The 16,963-nt window shown below is 38.8% G+C and overlaps 2 protein-coding genes across 5 annotated transcripts in view; one reads left to right on the top strand and one right to left on the bottom strand.

Moving 5' to 3' along the window:
- g2e3 (G2/M-phase specific E3 ubiquitin protein ligase) overlaps window positions 1-1,001 on the bottom strand; it is a 10,645-nt gene extending 9,644 nt beyond the window's left edge. For 2 of the 4 annotated variants that reach the window (XM_036210025.1, XM_036210024.1), the window contains exon 1: window positions 350-1,001. The gene's annotated coding sequence lies outside the window, so the exon portion shown is untranslated. The remainder of the gene's footprint in view (window positions 1-349) is intronic. The other 2 variants (XM_024278064.2, XM_024278056.2) reach the window with 2 other exon arrangements.
- Window positions 1,002-2,441: 1,440 nt separating this feature from the next.
- Window positions 2,442-16,963, top strand: part of ehd4 (EH-domain containing 4) — a 27,420-nt gene continuing 12,898 nt past the window's right edge. The window contains exons 1-3 of the mRNA XM_024272080.2: window positions 2,442-3,015; window positions 10,965-11,141; window positions 14,040-14,137. Coding sequence (XP_024127848.1) covers window positions 2,786-3,015; window positions 10,965-11,141; window positions 14,040-14,137 — 505 coding nt within the window. The 5' untranslated portion in view covers window positions 2,442-2,785. The remainder of the gene's footprint in view (window positions 3,016-10,964; window positions 11,142-14,039; window positions 14,138-16,963) is intronic.

Here is a 16,963-nt window from a genome sequence, read left to right as displayed (position 1 = left end):
TTTAAAAAAAAAAAAAAAAATAAGGAAGAATATCCTTATATTATGATCTCATGCTTTTATTTTTGAACACTTACACATTTATTACAATATTTGACTTATTTTGAATATTACGTCCTAAAACTTGTTAGTTTTTACTAACTATGTGACAAAAATGTGTCGTTTTGATTATGCTTGTATAAAACTGTTATATATTTTTATCCTTCAAAGGTAATTCGAGTAACTTCACACAAAGTCAAAGGTGCTCTGACGGTCATTCTAGCTAATTCCAAAAACATGCTACTTTAAGGCTCGAATCTCGAAAAGAACAGAAAAAAAAACGAAAAACGTTTATTTCTCAAAGTTAGCTCACACCTACTGTCGAAAAAAGTCACTCGTTGCTCATCTTAACCCGAGTAAAAGTTGCTCCGTTCATTTCTGTGTTTACTTTAACGACGTCCGATTTTAAAATTTCCTCCTTCAAAACAAAAGAACCTCCTTTCCGGTTTTCGTAATTCAACCGGAAATGACGTTAGGGAGCTGATACCGGATGTTTGACACACGGGGGCAGTATAACCAAATTCATACCACTAAGGTCTTTTTAAAATGGAAAAATGAAAAAAATAAATGAATAAATAAAAACTGTAAAAAAACTTTTAAAACAAATACCCACAACAGTTATATTCATATAATAAAATATTTTTAAAACGCTTTTTAAATACTAAAAGAAAAAGACAGAAACCTTGTATACCATTCAAAAAATAGAGTTTATTTCTAATGAATACAAAAACATTTTGAAAGAGAAAGCTTTAATCTTCTTTTAACGTTTCTTTGCCATCATGTATCATTTAGTCACCTTGGATTCATGAGATTATACCTTAATATTTATGCCTCCAGTCCAATTTATGTATCATTTAGTCACCTTGGATTCATGAGATTATACCTTAATATTTATGCCTCCAGTCCAATTTATGGCAACAAGCTAAAATAAATACAATAAAACATTTTTAAAATTAATTTTATAAAAAAAAATCATTCAATGCATTTCTTACAAGAAATTCTAAATCCAAGAAAAAATTTGTTTTTTCTTTAAATAAACTGACTTTTTTTTAAAGGCTGTATATTGGATATACCAGGGGTTGAGAACCTCTAACAGCAAAACAGTTATTTGGGCTAGTTTTCTATTGATCAAACCTAGAAGGAGTCACATAATCTTACTTTAGCCTTTGAGAAATTTGCATTTGCATTCATGACCTTCTTTTTTTAATAACGTGAATTATGTCTTTTTTGGCACAAAAAAAAGCCAAAATATGAAAAAAACCTCGCATCTCTCTTTTTTCTACGTTTGACAGAAGCTCAAATAACTTATTTTCAAAATTAAAGATTCTCTGTGCTAAACAGGATCATGTCAGTGTAGTTCTGGACAGTTGCAGCACAAGATAATATTTGCTTTTAACTCATAAAAAATCTAACTTTTTGCCAAATGCTTTGCATATAAAATCTGTTCATTCTGGAGGTAGTCTTGAGCAAACCAGACGTCTTTAGGTCAACAGGGATGTAAAAACCTACTTATTTTATCATCTATGTGAACCTCAGCCATCAATTTATAAATGTAACTAATACAAATTAAATAATTGCTAATTAAGTAGTCTTTACTTTAAGAAAAATACTTTTTTTTGCCCTCTTTGTCCTCAGCAGTCTTAGACTGCTGGGTTTTGTTATTTTAGTTTGGGATTGGTAGTCTTAGGGGTTTTGTTTATTTGTTTCTTTATGTAGTTTTGGTTATAGGCAGGGAGCTGCTGACTCCAGTCAACATGGCTTACTGACTGATTTATTTTATGTTTTGCCAAGGAGCCACAATGTAGATAGAAGAGGCACATGTGGATCTGGAGCTGCAGGTTGCAGACTCCTGGACTATACAGTATTAATTTTCTAATTTTCATTTTGCATTAGTTCTTCATTATAGGTGGCGCTATCTGCACGCAAAGAGAGAAACATCCTCAGGTGATGAGAACATTTTAAAACAAATAGATATAAGATTGGGTGTTTTTTTTATTATTTATAAAAATAAGAGAAATTGTGTTTTGATTTTGATTCACAATAAAAGAGAACTTCAATCACAACTAATGAGAAAGCAGAGAACATTTGAATGAAAGAACACATTCACTGTTTACAAAGAGTAGTGTTCAATTATTATTTTTTTTTTATCAAATACTTTTTTGTTTTCTCCTCTTTTAGTGAAATCTGTTGGGGTTGTTTTAATTTCTGAAACTGAGTTTAAATCCTTAATTTCAGTTCATCCTAAGTGAAGTTCTGGTCAGTTCTTTGCTCCAGCAGAGTTTGGTCCAAACAGATCAAAGTCCAAAGATAAAGTTCTGGAATTCTGCTTAGACTCGCATTCACACTGGAATGTGAATCGGGATTCGATTCTGTTTGTCCTCGTGGTTCTGTTTTGGTTTAAAGGGGGTTCTCCGGTCCAGTTTGGGTTTGTTTGTTTGTTCACATCAGCTGACCGTTATGGATGACATCTGCGGCGCAGCTGGGGATGCTCGCAGACGGTTCTGATCCAGAAGTGCCATTTGGACCTGCAGTCCGTCCGGAACCGTGGGGCGCGGCCGCGGTCGGCTCCCGTGGGGCTCGCTGGTGGAGGAAACGCGGCGTCACGGTGAAGGGCGGTGCCCGCAGGTAACACCACCTCAGCTCAGCGGCGGCCAGAGCGCGCAGAGTCAGCCATCCCGCACGAGCGCACGCGGACACTCCGAAAAACGGGAAGTAGCTGGGCTCGAGCGCTGGAGCGCGCGGCGTCAGAATGTTCAGCTGGGTGAAGCAGGAGCACGGCGGCCACAACAAGGAGGGAGAGATGTACCAGACCGTGACGGAGGGGCTGCAGACGCTCTACACCAAGAAGCTGCTGCCGCTGGAGGAGACCTACCTCTTCCATGACTTCCACTCGCCGGCGCTGGAGCCCGCCGACTTCCAGAGCAAACCGATGGTGCTGCTGGTGGGCCAGTACTCCACCGGGAAGACCACCTTCATCAGGTACCAGTCTGACCGTCATGATCCTGCAGAACCACTGACCTTTGGAGAACCTGGTGTGACCTTTCAGAGCTTGTGAATTTTCCTGTTAGATTCGAGGTTAAATGCATCAGCTGATTGACAGGTTTGGGGTCATAATAACAAAACCTGCTTGAACATGTGTGTTTTTTTTATGAAGAACCATATTAAGGCCATTCCTGGCATATGTTCTGTGTGAGAGTTCTGCTGTGTTGAAATACATTACATCACCTTGTCTGCTCTCCTCATGTGGAGCTGCAGTTCTCACAAGAACCACAGCATGAGCTCATGGCTGGTTCATTAAAAAAAACTTCTTTTGGTCAACAAACCCTCACAAATAGTCACTTTTTAGTGTATTTTTCTTGAGTTCACCTCCTCAGAGGAAAGTCATCCTCATCCGGTTGACAATGAAGCTCTCTGATGTCCACATTTACATCTCCTCGCCCAACAATATGGCAAATATTCATGAAACTACAACTCTCATCTGAAGCATCCGTGTTGCACCACCTTATAGCAAAAAGTAGAATCTTGACGATTATTTTATAAAACTGTGTTTTTAACAGATTCTTGTAGCATTTTTCTAATGATGGAGGAGGTACATAAAGAAAATTAAGTTTAAAATTGCATTTCTGACTATTACTTTATTGAATACGTTGTGATTCAAGAGTAGTCGTTGGAAAAATCCTAGCGGTGATCCGCATCACTCTAATGCATCCATTTGTAGATGACTACATCCATGAGCGTCATGACTACGTCATCTGAACTGGAATGTGGCTCAAAAAAACGTATGGCTGGATAGCTCTGATATTGCTCGCCAAATCTTTTGCTCCGGTAATGTTAGGTAGAGTGTGTGAGCGGCTGTAAGCTATCAGGATAGCGTGTGCACAAAGGGATGATGGGAAATGAGGGCAGGCTGACTCTGGAGTACACGTTTTTTTTTTTTTTTTTTCTTATCTGGGAAGGCTTTAAAAATAGATCAAAAGATGATTGGAGTGGGGCTCTTAGTAGTATACTTGAGTAAACTGTAAGTCAGGGGTGTCAAACTCAATCACACAAGAGTCCAAAATCCAAAACACACCTTAGGTCAAAGGATAAACATTTAATGAACACTGTAAAACTAAATTTTTAAAACTTTAAAACCATAACTTTTTAACATAATTATGAACTAGATATATAGCATTACCTGTGATAATGCTAGTGTGAATGCTGGAAGCTGAATTGGCTGCTGAAGATGCTGAAATTGAAGTTGATAGCCAGCTAAAATATAAGCTAAATGCCAAATTAGCCTAAATTAATAAAAAAAAAAACATAGGTTAGCCCAAACAGCTAGCATGTAGCTAGCATGTAGCTAGCAAAACAGCCTAAAAAACTGAAGAAAGCCAAAATTAGCCAAAACAGTTAGCGTGTAAATATTAGCCTAACTCCAAAACAGTGTAAACACTTTTAAAAATCCTAAATTAGCCAAAAGAGCTAGCATGTAGCTGAAATATTAGCTAAACTCCAAAACGGCCCAAAAACTTTGAAAGAAAGCCAAAATTGGCTAAAACAGCTAGCATGTAGCTAAAATATTAGTTAAAGTCCTAAAAAGCCTCAAAAACTGAAAAAGCATGAATTAGCCTAAACAGCTAGCATGTAGCCAAGCGATTAGCTAAACTCCAAAATAGGAAAAAAGGGAAATAATGCTAAATTAGCCTAAACAGCTAGCATGTAGCTGAACTATTAGCTAAACTCCAAAAATTCTAAAAAATCTTAGTAAATGCCTAAATATCCAAAAAAGCTGGCAGAATGCCAATTTTTAAAACTTTAAAACTGTAACTATTTAACTTAATTATGAATAATAAAAAGGCAGGAATATAGAATAAATTAACTTAGACCTTAAATAATTTTCAATATTTTACTTTCCATAAAAATAGATTTTTTCAAAATTATACAACTTATAAATGAGCACAAGATAACATCGGGTCATAAATAACAATAAAATAAAATGATCTGGTGAGCAGGATAGAATTACCTGGAGGGCCGGATCCGGCCCCTGGGCCTTGACTTTTGCACATGTGTTTTAAGTATTTTAAATAAAACTATAGGCTATGTACTTGTAGTGTAGAAAGTACTAACTGAATACTTATTCAGACTAAATTGGCACATTTTAGGATTACAGCATGAAAATGTTAAACGCCAAGTAATCTGAATCACTCATATAGACTGATGATACTTGTAGTATTAATTGAAGTACTTTTTAATAAGGGAACATCTACATGTCAAATCCAGCATCCACAAGTGTTTCCTGGTAGAAAAATTACTCGCACCAAATTCTGAGCATTAAAAAAACTGGATTTTCTTTTGATTAAAGCTTTGAAATGTCAATTTTTTAACAAAAAAGACAAAAGTTTCTTAAACAGAACCCTTCAAGCATTTTTCTTCCACTTTTGATGCTTTTTGCGTCTCTGTTTTGCTTTAGACATTATAAATCAACAGTTTTTCTTAATCGGTGATCAAAACAACCAACGGTGCAACCACTCCACCCCTGATCCACACAGCGTGTTATCTTTGAGCACCACCTTTTCTGAAGCAAATCCAACGCTGACCTTTATATTTAGACGGGCTGAACACTCAGAGACCTGGAGTCACAAAATAACTGTTTAATCCTGACAGAAAACAACAGCAAACCTGCAGCTAAACTTTATTCAAGCAACATTTAAAAATAATTGAACTTTAAAGCATCCAAGAGACAAAAATGTCAAATACTGAAATATTTGAAGAGCTGAATACCCAGAGAGAAGTATTTCCTGGCTGAAACTGTCAGTGCAGCTGGTTAAAGGGGGCGGAGTCAGAGCCAGCAGTGGTATAACATAGAGGTTTCCTTCAGAGGGATTCCTGCTCAAAACAAAGTTTGTGCGTAGAGTTTATCACCTGTGTTTGCCTTATTTATCGCCGTCATCATTCAGGGGTTTTTATTCTGAAAAGCCGAGCTGAATAAAGTCAATAAAAGTTGTTAATTTAGTAGAAATCTTAAAAAAGAAACTATTTAAAAATGAGAAAGTGGTGGGAAAAAGAAAAGAAATAGTGATTAATAATTTTATTCTGAATTGAAAAAAATAATTTTATTTTGAATTAAAAAAGATCCTTTTGTTTTTTGCATTTCATTTTCTACAGTAATAAAACGTGTGTGAAATGTAGCATCAATGATAAAAATAAAAGTATTGGAAAGATGAACAAACCGCAATGTAACTTAAAATTTCTACAAATAGATGTTTTTTCAAGTTTTTTTTTAGGAAAACAAACCCTCTAGAGCACAAGATAACATCGGGTGATTAATAACGATTAAAGTTGTTATGAAAATTAGAGGTTCTTTACTTTTTTATTGAATATTTTCAAAATATCAAACAAAAAATATCCATAGAATGTTTCATTTTTCAAAATAAAATTTGTTTTCAGAAGCTTTTGCCGTATTTTAATCATCCTAAATGCCATAATTGCTCTTTGTAACACAGCCATTATACTTTGAGAACCCAAATAGTAACTTTTTAAAAATTATTCTTTTTATTTCAAACTTTATTCGAGTTCATTTATTGTTTATTCCTTTCATCATTCAAAAATGGTGGAGTCAAAAGTTTCGGACCAACCAACCAAAGATCGGCTCGTTTTGGTTCTCCTGAAGGTGTGATGACAGAAGTTGTGGTTTTCTTCACCACAGCCTGAACATCTGCTGGTTTTGTGTCCTCCAGGCTCTTACGTAGAATCTCCTGTGAGGGAAATCTGCAGCTGAAATGCAAATGCAGAACAAACGTGGCCCTCAGACATGAAAACAGCTTGTAGCTCCGCCTCCAGCCGCCTGCCAGGGTTGAAGCAGACGGATCTCTGCGCTGCGTCTGCAGCTCACTGACCGTCTTTTTATTCTGTCAGTTTGCTGCTAAACAACCAGAAAAGGTCAATTAAAGCAGTAAATCTGGAAACGTTATCTCCAGGTGTAAGAGGATCTCCCTGAAACTGCGTCAGCTGGCTGGTAAAAGTTGTGTCTGCGCAGCTGCACGTCAGCTGCAGAGAATGTGCTGATGACGGAAATGCGTTCGAGTCCCGGGTTCACTCTGATCTTTTAGGTGTGTTCAGCTTTGATGTTTCCTGCCCAGATGTTCCTGCTGCCCATCTGGGACATCATATCCCCCCACATAAATAAAGTTGTAGGTGGCTGTCATCTCACAGGTGGATAAATGAATGAAGCAACATTTTCTCTTGAAATCTGTGTTGGAATCTGCTGACCTTCTGCAGAAGATGCTCTCCTGGCAGAAGGCGAGAAACCTCAGTGAGTCAGTTTCCACGAGGAGTTGTGAGGCTGGTTTTCTCCTCTGGCGGAGGCAGAGAGGGGCAGGCTGTGACCTGTACAGCTCAGCCTTCAGGAGGCCCGAGCCATCATCAGCTCTAACTCCTCCTCTTGGTTTGTTTTAATTAGTCTTCCACTGATTTTGGTTTTTCAGATTCAAATTTATTTTTAAAATCCAGAAATGGTGTGTTGCCTCTGCTTTATCGGTAGTTTGAGATATTTTGGAGTCCACACTTTATGATGACACCACCAGAGGCGTCTCGGTATGCTTTGATCCTGTCGTTCAGAAGCTTCTTTTGTGGATTTCCTCTAGAAACTCTGACCCCTCATGGTTTCTCTGTTGTGATTCTTCTCAATTCACTGCAAAATCATAAAGATTCCTAACATCTTCTCCAGACAGAACTCTCAAAGTTCCAGATTTATTCCAAAAAGTCTACGAATCTCCTACATTTCCCAGAATGCACCTGCGAAGCCTTGTTGACAGCAAACATTGCTCTTGAGAGGCTCTGCTCTCGTCATAAAAAGCGTCACGTCTGTGAGGATGAACCACAGGAAAAGCCGAGCTTGCGTTTCCCATCTTCATTTGTGCGTCTTCACTACAAACATCCACACGTTTTGGCAACAAACACAACAACCCGTCCTGACCCGAACGCCGTTTGCATTAAACACGCTGCAGAGGGACCGGAGCTGCTGATGACGTGCACGTGTGCAAGAACAAACGTGCACGTCATGTACTTGTCCCCTTAGGACTATGTCGTTAACAGAGGTGATTAGTGACAGGTTACATTTACTCTAATAGCTTTTAGCAAAAATTGTAATCCAAAAAATAATATATGTTAATTGAATCATTTTATTTTGAAAAACCAAAACTCTTAATTAGCAACTTTGGGCGGGATCTGTCAACTTATTCTTTTCAGAGAGTCCTTCAGCAGTCCTGGACCAGAATGTTTTTCACAATTCTTCTTTCTTACTGGGGCAAAATCTCATATGGGACTCGGAATTATTTTAAAAATCCACTAATGAAACAAAAACACACGTAAATCAAAAATTTACTTCAAAACCACAGATCTGTTTGTCACCCCCAGACAACAAAAACATATATTAAAACTCTTTTTAGGGATTTTGATCTATCGCATACAAACTCCTCAAGCATCATCACTACTTGGAAAAAAATGTTTTTAGAAGTTGTAAATCTTGAATGGCGTTAGTGTGGCGAGCTCGCCAAAGTGGCGTTCCCCTGTCACTCGCTCATGTTTAGCTGAAATATTGTGAAAATTGAATCCATGAATCATTGGCTCAAGCTGAATGAAACAATATAACATGCAATATGAATTTATTAGGAATGTGGGCGTGGTTAACAAAAAACTTCCGTTGCCATGGAAATCCGAAAATTTACTTTGGCCGATTTTTCTGAAAATGATGTAGAACTGTTCGTCAGCCCCAGGCGACCGAAACATAAAATGGTTGCTGTGGAGATAAAACCAATAGAAAAGCCCATTTTGAAAAAAAAAACATTTTAATTTGTCACATGCAGTTCTGACCAGGGTGGCTGAAGCAGAGGGGGAGGGGCGTGTAGCAGCTGTTCAGCCAATGAGGGGAGGTCAAAAGGTGGTGGGGGTGGGTAGCACCTACAGGCCATACAATACTGTTCATGGCTTTGTGTTTAGGGATGCACAGTTACACCAATGATATTGTACCAGTGGATAGTACACGGACGATGTCGGTAAATAGTGATTGGTCCGTGTTGGTCTGAGTCATAGACTGTATATAGAGAGAACTGGACTCATCATCCGCCTCCCCCTGGAAATCCAAACAGGAAGTACCTGCTGGTCCCAGAAAGCCAAAATCCCATAGGCTTCTATAGAGAAATAAGCAGCTATTACTCAGTCATTATATTGGTCAGAATGACCATTCTTGCTCTGGATTCTCTTTTTAACTAAACCCAATTTTTTTTCATGATATATTTTCTTTATCGCAAGTTATTCAAGTTATTAACTGACCAATCAGATGGCCCCCAGCTCCAACTTTCAAAACGTTTGATTGACAGATTCTCCTGAGCCCACTTTCAGTGGAAGGGGTGTGGCTTTCCATCAAGCTCCCTCCTGATTAGCGAGAGTGGTTGCCATAGAAATGATAACCCGGATCAACTCGGACCAATCACAGCTCACTAAAGTAGTCTGGTTCCAAAATGGCGAAGTCCATACCACAGAAACACAGTGACTGAATTGACTTCATATTGTTGGAACCAGAGATAAGGCATTTTCTGTGGGTGACATCAAACCTCGCTTTGTCCGGTGATGATGTGTGTGGTGTTAGTCAGCGTTTCTATGGCAACCACTCTCGACAATCAGAAGTGAGCTTGTTGGAAGGCCACACCCCTACCACTTGAAAGTGGGCTGCACAAAATCTATCAAACAATTTGAAGGTTGGACGGGAGGCCAGCAGACTCCGCCTACTTATATTGAGGCATCTGATTGGTCAGTTTATTACTTGAATTATTTGAAATGAATAATAAATCAAGAACATGTTTTTATTTATTTTTTTTCTTTTTTCTTTTATTTAATAAAAAAATAAAATAAAAACATTAAATTAAATTACAATATATATATATATATATATATATATATATATATATGTATATATAAAATAAAAAACAAAATTTAAAAGTATTATGAAAAAAAGAACTGTTTTTAAGTATTGAAGCAAAAATTGTACTAGCATGAGTAAATGCTGTCCTTTTTCTCTATAGAAGTCTATTGGATTTTGTCTTCCTTTAAAGGGACTACAGTCATGATCTGGTTTAAGTAGCAGTTCTCTGTGTCAGACAACTGTGGACATCTGTACATTTTAAGTGGTTTTGGATCATTTGAAGCTCAAATATAAGTCTACCTCATTTTCCTTTTAATGAAGTAAACAAAAACCTTGAATAACTAATGCAGCCCCATATCATGACACTGCCTCCACAGGCTGCTGAATGACGGATTTTCCCTTTGCTTGTTGACGAATTTAACAATAAATTCACTAGTAAATGACACAAAACGCTTGTTTCAGTCACAATATGTTGATTCTTTCCCAAGCTGGAAAAACTAGTAAAAGGATTTGAAGGAAGTGACGAAGTTCTGCATGGGGGGACATTAAATGGAATCTGCAGCTGCAGGCTGGTTTTATGGACCCTCCTCTGTCCAGTTTTCCATCCTCTTTGAAATCCGTCTGTCCTGGAAGGAAGAGACGGCAGGGACCATCTTCACGCTTTTCCTTCCTCCGTTTCCTTCTCGAGTTTGAGTTGTTGACGAGGTCAGCGATGAGGGTGAAGATGGCCTTGATCTTTGGAAGTCAGCTGTTCTCGACTGTTTCTCAGCTATGGGATGAAAAAAAACACAGAAGAAATCTTCCAGTTTGTTAAATGACAAACACAATGCTGATGACAGAAAGGTCTTTGTAATAAAAGCTGGGCATCAACAGAGGAAGCTGGAGCTCAGAATGCTGAACATAACTGATGACATCTGAGAAGAACAAAAAAGTAACAGAGGATTGTTGATGTAATGTTCTGAATCTATGTGAGAGTGAGACGCATGTCTGAATTGAATTAACTTTAATGTCTCCGTCTTTGTCTCAGGTACCTGTTGGAGCAGGATTTCCCCGGGATGCGGATTGGTCCGGAGCCGACTACAGATGGCTTCATCGCTGTGATGTACGGGGAAAATGAAGGCGTCGTCCCCGGCAACGCTCTAGTGGTCGACCCCAAGAAGCCCTTCAGGAAGCTCAACGCTTTCGGGAACGCCTTCCTCAACAGGTAAACACACTTATGGGACTTATTTATGGAAGTGTTTGTTTAATCTCCCTGAGGAGGATGGAGCCTCCGTCCAGGCGTTACGTTTCCTGATGCTTAGATACAAAAGAATCTGGGAAAATCTTTAACTCTGAAATTCTACCGTTTCCATGGTGATAAAGTTGCATTTATGTTCCTCCATGAACATACTTTAAGGTTGAGTCTGAATTCCCTCCCTAACCCCTAACTACTAAAAACAATATAGTGCCCTGGATTTTAAAGGCAATTTGGACACGATGCTCAATACTTTTCTTTTTCTAAACTCTGGATATGACGTCACAGTGAAAATCCAATCAATACGAGCATTTCACAACGTTTATTTATGACTCCACTGTGTTTTGATGATAAAAATGTGGATGATTTATTCAAAAATTACATTTAAAACCGTTTTTTTTTCGAAATTGTTCCACCGCAATGCATTGTGGTCTATATTTGCTAATCTAGAGAGCTTCGATACACGAAAGTTTTTCTCAAAGACTTCTGGGAAAGAAGACCCGAAGCAGAAGAACCCTGCTGGACCTCAGCTACAGTTTGTTCTTTTCCACTACTTGTGTAACAACAAAGTAGGTTTTTGAGTTGCGCAGCCGCTCCTGGATTCATCTGTTTGGACGCTCAGGTCATAAATCTGAGTCAGAGATCGCCGTCACTCCTGCCGGTAAAAGTAAAGGTTTGTTTTGTCCGCCGACGAGCTGTTTTTGGTCGAGAAAGTGGCCTCATCACCTTTGTGTGTGCGCATAAAGACACCTCCTCCCACTTCTGTCACTGCATCCTCCAAACACTCAACCTGGGAAGTGACCCGTCACCCCGAAATGACAGACAAACGCGCCACACGCCGAGAGGTGCCGCCTCCAGAGTCTAAAAGTAGCTTATTTCCTCTGTCCGGTGAGGAAACGAACGCAGGAGACGCTCCATCTCTGAGTGCCGGTGTGTACCTGAGGAACTCCTCCGCGGAGGAGCTCCATCTTCTCCTCAAGCAGCAGCAAGCTCCACAATAAGCTATTATTTCCAGGAGGAAGTGCGTGTGCGTCACCACCTGTCAGCGCGCCGACTTTGTTATTTCCCGAGACTCCAGCGCATGGAGCGATTTATTGAAACGGCTATCTAAGTTTATCTCCGCGGGAAGTCCAGGGATATTTTCAGCCGGTTTACCCCCCAAACAAAGGTCTCACAAAAGTGGGATTAATGCGTCTGTGTTGCTGCTTTTTTGTTCTGTTTATAATCACTAAAAAATCCAAAATAAAACATTTCCAATGTGGGGAAAATGGATTATTAGACACCGACCTTTAGTATCACCATGGCAGGAGTCCGCAATCTGTGGCTCCACATGTGGCTCTTTTATCTCTCCACGGTGGCGCCTAAAATAAGTCAGGGAGACTGCTGACCCAGCCATGTCGCCCGTCTGAGTCAGCAGCTCCCTGATAATGACTGTCTAACCAAAATCTAACTATAAAAAAAGAAACAAAGCCCGCAAATCAAGACTATCGAGGTCCAACGGCAAACTAAAATAACAAAACCCAGCAATCTAAGACTGCTGACACAGTCATTTCGCCCGTTGGAGTCAGCAGCTCCCTGCTAATTGCTGCCTAACCTAAACTACCTAAAGAAAACAAATAAAAGACTACCAAGGTCCAACCCCAAACTAAAATAACAAAACCCAGCCGTGTAAGACTGCTGAGGACAAAAAAGGATAAAAGAACAATAAAAAACAAATAAAAGAAAAATAAAATAGCTTTTTTTTTTTTAAAACATATGAATTACCTAATTAATTTAGATGAGTTCAATGAATAAATTGATGGCTGAAGTGCACATAGATGATAAATTATGTAGGTTTCTATGACCTGAAGACGTCTTTTTTGCTCAGAATAAACAGATTTTATATGCAAAGCAAAACTTTGGTAAAAAGTTGGATCTTTTATGAGTTAATACTACCTTATGCTGCACAACAATGGTTAATAGCTGCCCAGAGCTGCACTGAGATGGTCCTATTTGGCACAGAGCATCTTTTATTTTGAAAATAAACTTATTTTGGGCTTCTGTCAAGAATAAAAAAAAATCTAATTTTGAGAGAGTCAAGATTCTTTTTATTTTTTTGCTTTTGTTCGTACCAAAAATTAGACATAATTGATATTTATTATAAAAAAAAGAAGGTCATGAATGCAAATCTAGATTTCTTAAAGGCTAAAGTGAGACATACGGCTCTTTCTAGGTTTTGATCTGCAGGTTGCCGACCCCTGCACTATGGCAACCATGAGAAGATGAGGTCACGGAAAGTTTCCTCCCACAAAAATCACCTTTTGTCATGAGCATTGACCCACATGGAGGCAGACATTTTCTTATTACTGACATCTTAGGAAAATTTACTGATTCAGATATTGAAGGCCACAAAAATGATACCAGAGGGAAAAAATGTTGCTTAGTCAAATTTTTTAATCTTTTAATACCGGTGATTCCTAAACACAAAATCTTTAACATACTGCAACTTTTTAATCGTTAACAAGGTCATTCCAGTAGATTCTGAAGGAGAAAAGCGGCGGTTTCCGCCGCTTTTCTCCTTCAGAATCTACTAGAGTGATCGTGTTAACGGTTGAAAAGTGACAGTAAATCAAGAACATAAACACTGGAGTTTAGGTGTTAAAGGGTTAAATCATCATCGAAAAGCCTCAAGTGTCGTCTGTAAAACCCAAAATGAGTTCATTCAGTAGAATGTAGTGTTTAGGAGTTCTTCAAGTTTAGAAATGTCTTCTAAAGCTGGTATAAAAGGAGGATGTCTTCATTTTAAGACGTGTTTTATTTGACTTAAAGGATAAACACGTCAGCTGCAGACATGTTCAGACATCATCTGATGACCGTTTTCTGCTTCAGGTTCATCTGCTCTCAGATGCCCAATCAGGTTCTTCAGAGCATCAGCATCATCGACACACCGGGAATTTTGTCTGGAGAAAAGCAGCGAATCAGCAGAGGTACGGCGTGTGTTTGTGTGTCAAGTTGTGGTTTACAGTTTAAAATAATAAAATAGATCAATATTTTTCCTTTAAGCAGCTCTTTTAAAACAGAAAAGAAAATTTCACACATGTACACAGTTGTAAGTAATCAGATTACAATTAGCTTTGCCACTCCGATCATCTTCGATCTGTTTTAAAAGTGTTTCCAGTCGTCTTTTAATTATGATTATAACATTTTCAGCCAAAACTTAAAACTTATTGTTCTCAATGACATAGTTTCTGCAGAGTTAGAGAAGTTCATTAAAAATTCACCTCTATGTGGTGGGTGGGACCTTTGGGAGCAACCCCACCCCCCTTCCCCTCCACCGTTGCTCCCAGTAACGGGGGAGGGGAGTTTGATCCCCTCCCCCGTTTAATCTTTTTTAAACTCTGTTTTTTTTTTTTATGCGTATTTAGACTTTTTTTTTTATTAATTATCAGGGAATATTTGTTTAATAAATGGGTCAAGTTTTCACCAGATATTTTTTACAATCTAAGTTTAAAGTGGTTGATAGTAAAACTCTGATGACCCAGCATTCTAACAGTATTTAAACGCATCACTTGTACATAAATCTTGGAGATGTAGAAAGAGTTTCACAATTTGTGCTTAAGTCCTATTTTGTGTGTGTGTATCAGGTGATCAGTGTGTACTTTTTACATATTTCAAGCTGTTGTAATTTAAACCTTTAATGTCTATTGTCGCAAATACCAAACCACTTTGGCTGTAAAAATACCTAAAGCGTCTATTTAAATTAAAAACATAAGTTATTTTTGCTTTGATACCTGGAAATAAATTCCGGCTTTAAGGAGTTAAAGCTGTGCTTGTGTAAATTGTATTTTTTGTACATTGGAATACACAATTGTATTTTACATTATTACTATTTTCTCTCCATACATTTTTAAGCTTAATTTTCTTTATGTACGCCCTCCATCATCAGGAAAATTCCACAAAAACATGTTAAAAACAAAATTTTCATTTTTAGTCTTTTAATAACCTGCAAAGTAAAATAAAAACCAGTTTTCTACAGTTTCTGAGGAGCTACAAGGGAAGTGGTTCGAATCCTTTATCCTTCAGTGGTTTTTACATCCTGAACTTTAGCTTCCTCTCACAGTTCAAAAACATGTTTAAGTTCCATTCTGTGTTGTGGTTTTCCCTCTGGCAGAACGAGATAAGTCAGTAATTGTAGATCAATGATAGGCTCCAGCAACCTTCATGAATGAAACGCATGAATGAATGCTTTTGCACACTAGATGTCTTTCAGGAAATCTTTTTTCAAAACCTTTTCATATGAGTTTGCTGCCAGTGAGTCGTTGGAAGAAGTCCAGCTGATGTTCCTGTGAGATGCTGGATGAAAACCGGATCAGTGCTGTACTTAAAAACCCATTAACGGTCTGGTAACCAGGTTTCTCTCCGAAAGCCGAGTAAACACCGCCCGTCTCGTCTCCATCATTGTGCAAGCTCTTAAAGGGGCATTGCCACATCTTTTTTGTTGTAACATCAAATACAGCGTAAGCTTTCAGAGCTCAAGGCGTGGCGAGGCTGACTCCAGAACCTGCAGAGGACCGGCAGATTTTATCCTGAGAAAAGCACCTCAGAAATCAGACGTTTGTTCCAGTGACACAAACTTCATGAACACGTCGACAGCAGAGGGGTCCTCCTCCTCCTCCCACCGGAAACTCCTGCTGTTTCCTGTGATGAATCAGTGGTGTTGGTCTCAAAACCGCAAATGCAGATCTGAAACCTCAAAGACAGGAACCAACTGTCAGAGACGCTTCCTCGTTCTGTGACCCGGGCTCCGGGCGATCCGCTCGGACTCTGCTCGTCCTTTTCAGCAGACGGTGACGGCTTTGGCAGATCCGGCAGAGCTTTGGAGGCTTTTGCTTCTAGAAGAGCTCCTGAAGCTGATGAAGCACGATCTTCTATGACTGCTATCAACTGCTGTCCATATTCCATGATGTCTGGCTGTCTAATGCCTTTATTTACATATGCATAGTCGGTAAAGTTGTGACTCCACATGGAAGATTCTGTTTTGATCCTCACTTCAGGCTTCATGTTTTTATACCGTCATCCTAGTTTTTTTGCTGATGTTAGCATCCTCTTCTTAAATTGTGACTACAGTCACATGACCAAATCCAAGCTCATTCGCTGTGGTGACGCCTGAAGCGAAAAGCCAAAGTCACATGATCAAATCTGTCAAATGTTTTTATTTTTAATTCCCAGCTGCTGATGGGAAACTGCAAATTAAATTTAAAGCCATGAGTTTGCGATGGATGGCCCACAGGTGCTACCCTCCCCCGCCATCGCTGGCCCCCTTTGCCCTCGTTGGCCCCCCTCCCTTCTGCCATCTTGGTCAGAGCTGCACCATGACAAATTCACACAAGACTTTTTTTCCAAAATGGTGGCTTTTCTGTTGGTTTTATCTCCATAGCAACCATGTTATGTTTTGGTCGCCTGGAGGTGACGAACAGTTCAATGTCATTTTCAGAAGAATCTGCAAAAGTAAACTTTTGGATTTTCTTGGCAACGGGTTTTTTTTTTTTGTTAACCAGACCAAAATTCCTAATAAGTTCACAGTGTATGTTATGTCATTTCATTCAGCTTGAGCCAACTATTTATGGATTTAATTTCCACAATATTTTGGGTAAAAAATGAGCGTGTGACAGGAATGTCGTTCACGATTTATAGCTTCTAAAATCAACAGTTTTTCTCAAGTAGCAATGATGCTCGAGGAGTTGGGAGGCAAATGAAAATCCCCAGGAGGAGGAGTTTTAATTTGTAGATGCACTGAAAAAAAAGGTCTGTTG

This window comes from Oryzias melastigma, linkage group LG22 (genome assembly GCF_002922805.2).
Source record: "Oryzias melastigma strain HK-1 linkage group LG22, ASM292280v2, whole genome shotgun sequence".
Classification (NCBI taxonomy): Eukaryota; Metazoa; Chordata; class Actinopteri; order Beloniformes; family Adrianichthyidae; genus Oryzias; species Oryzias melastigma.
This window is presented reverse-complemented; position numbering and strand designations above follow the sequence as displayed.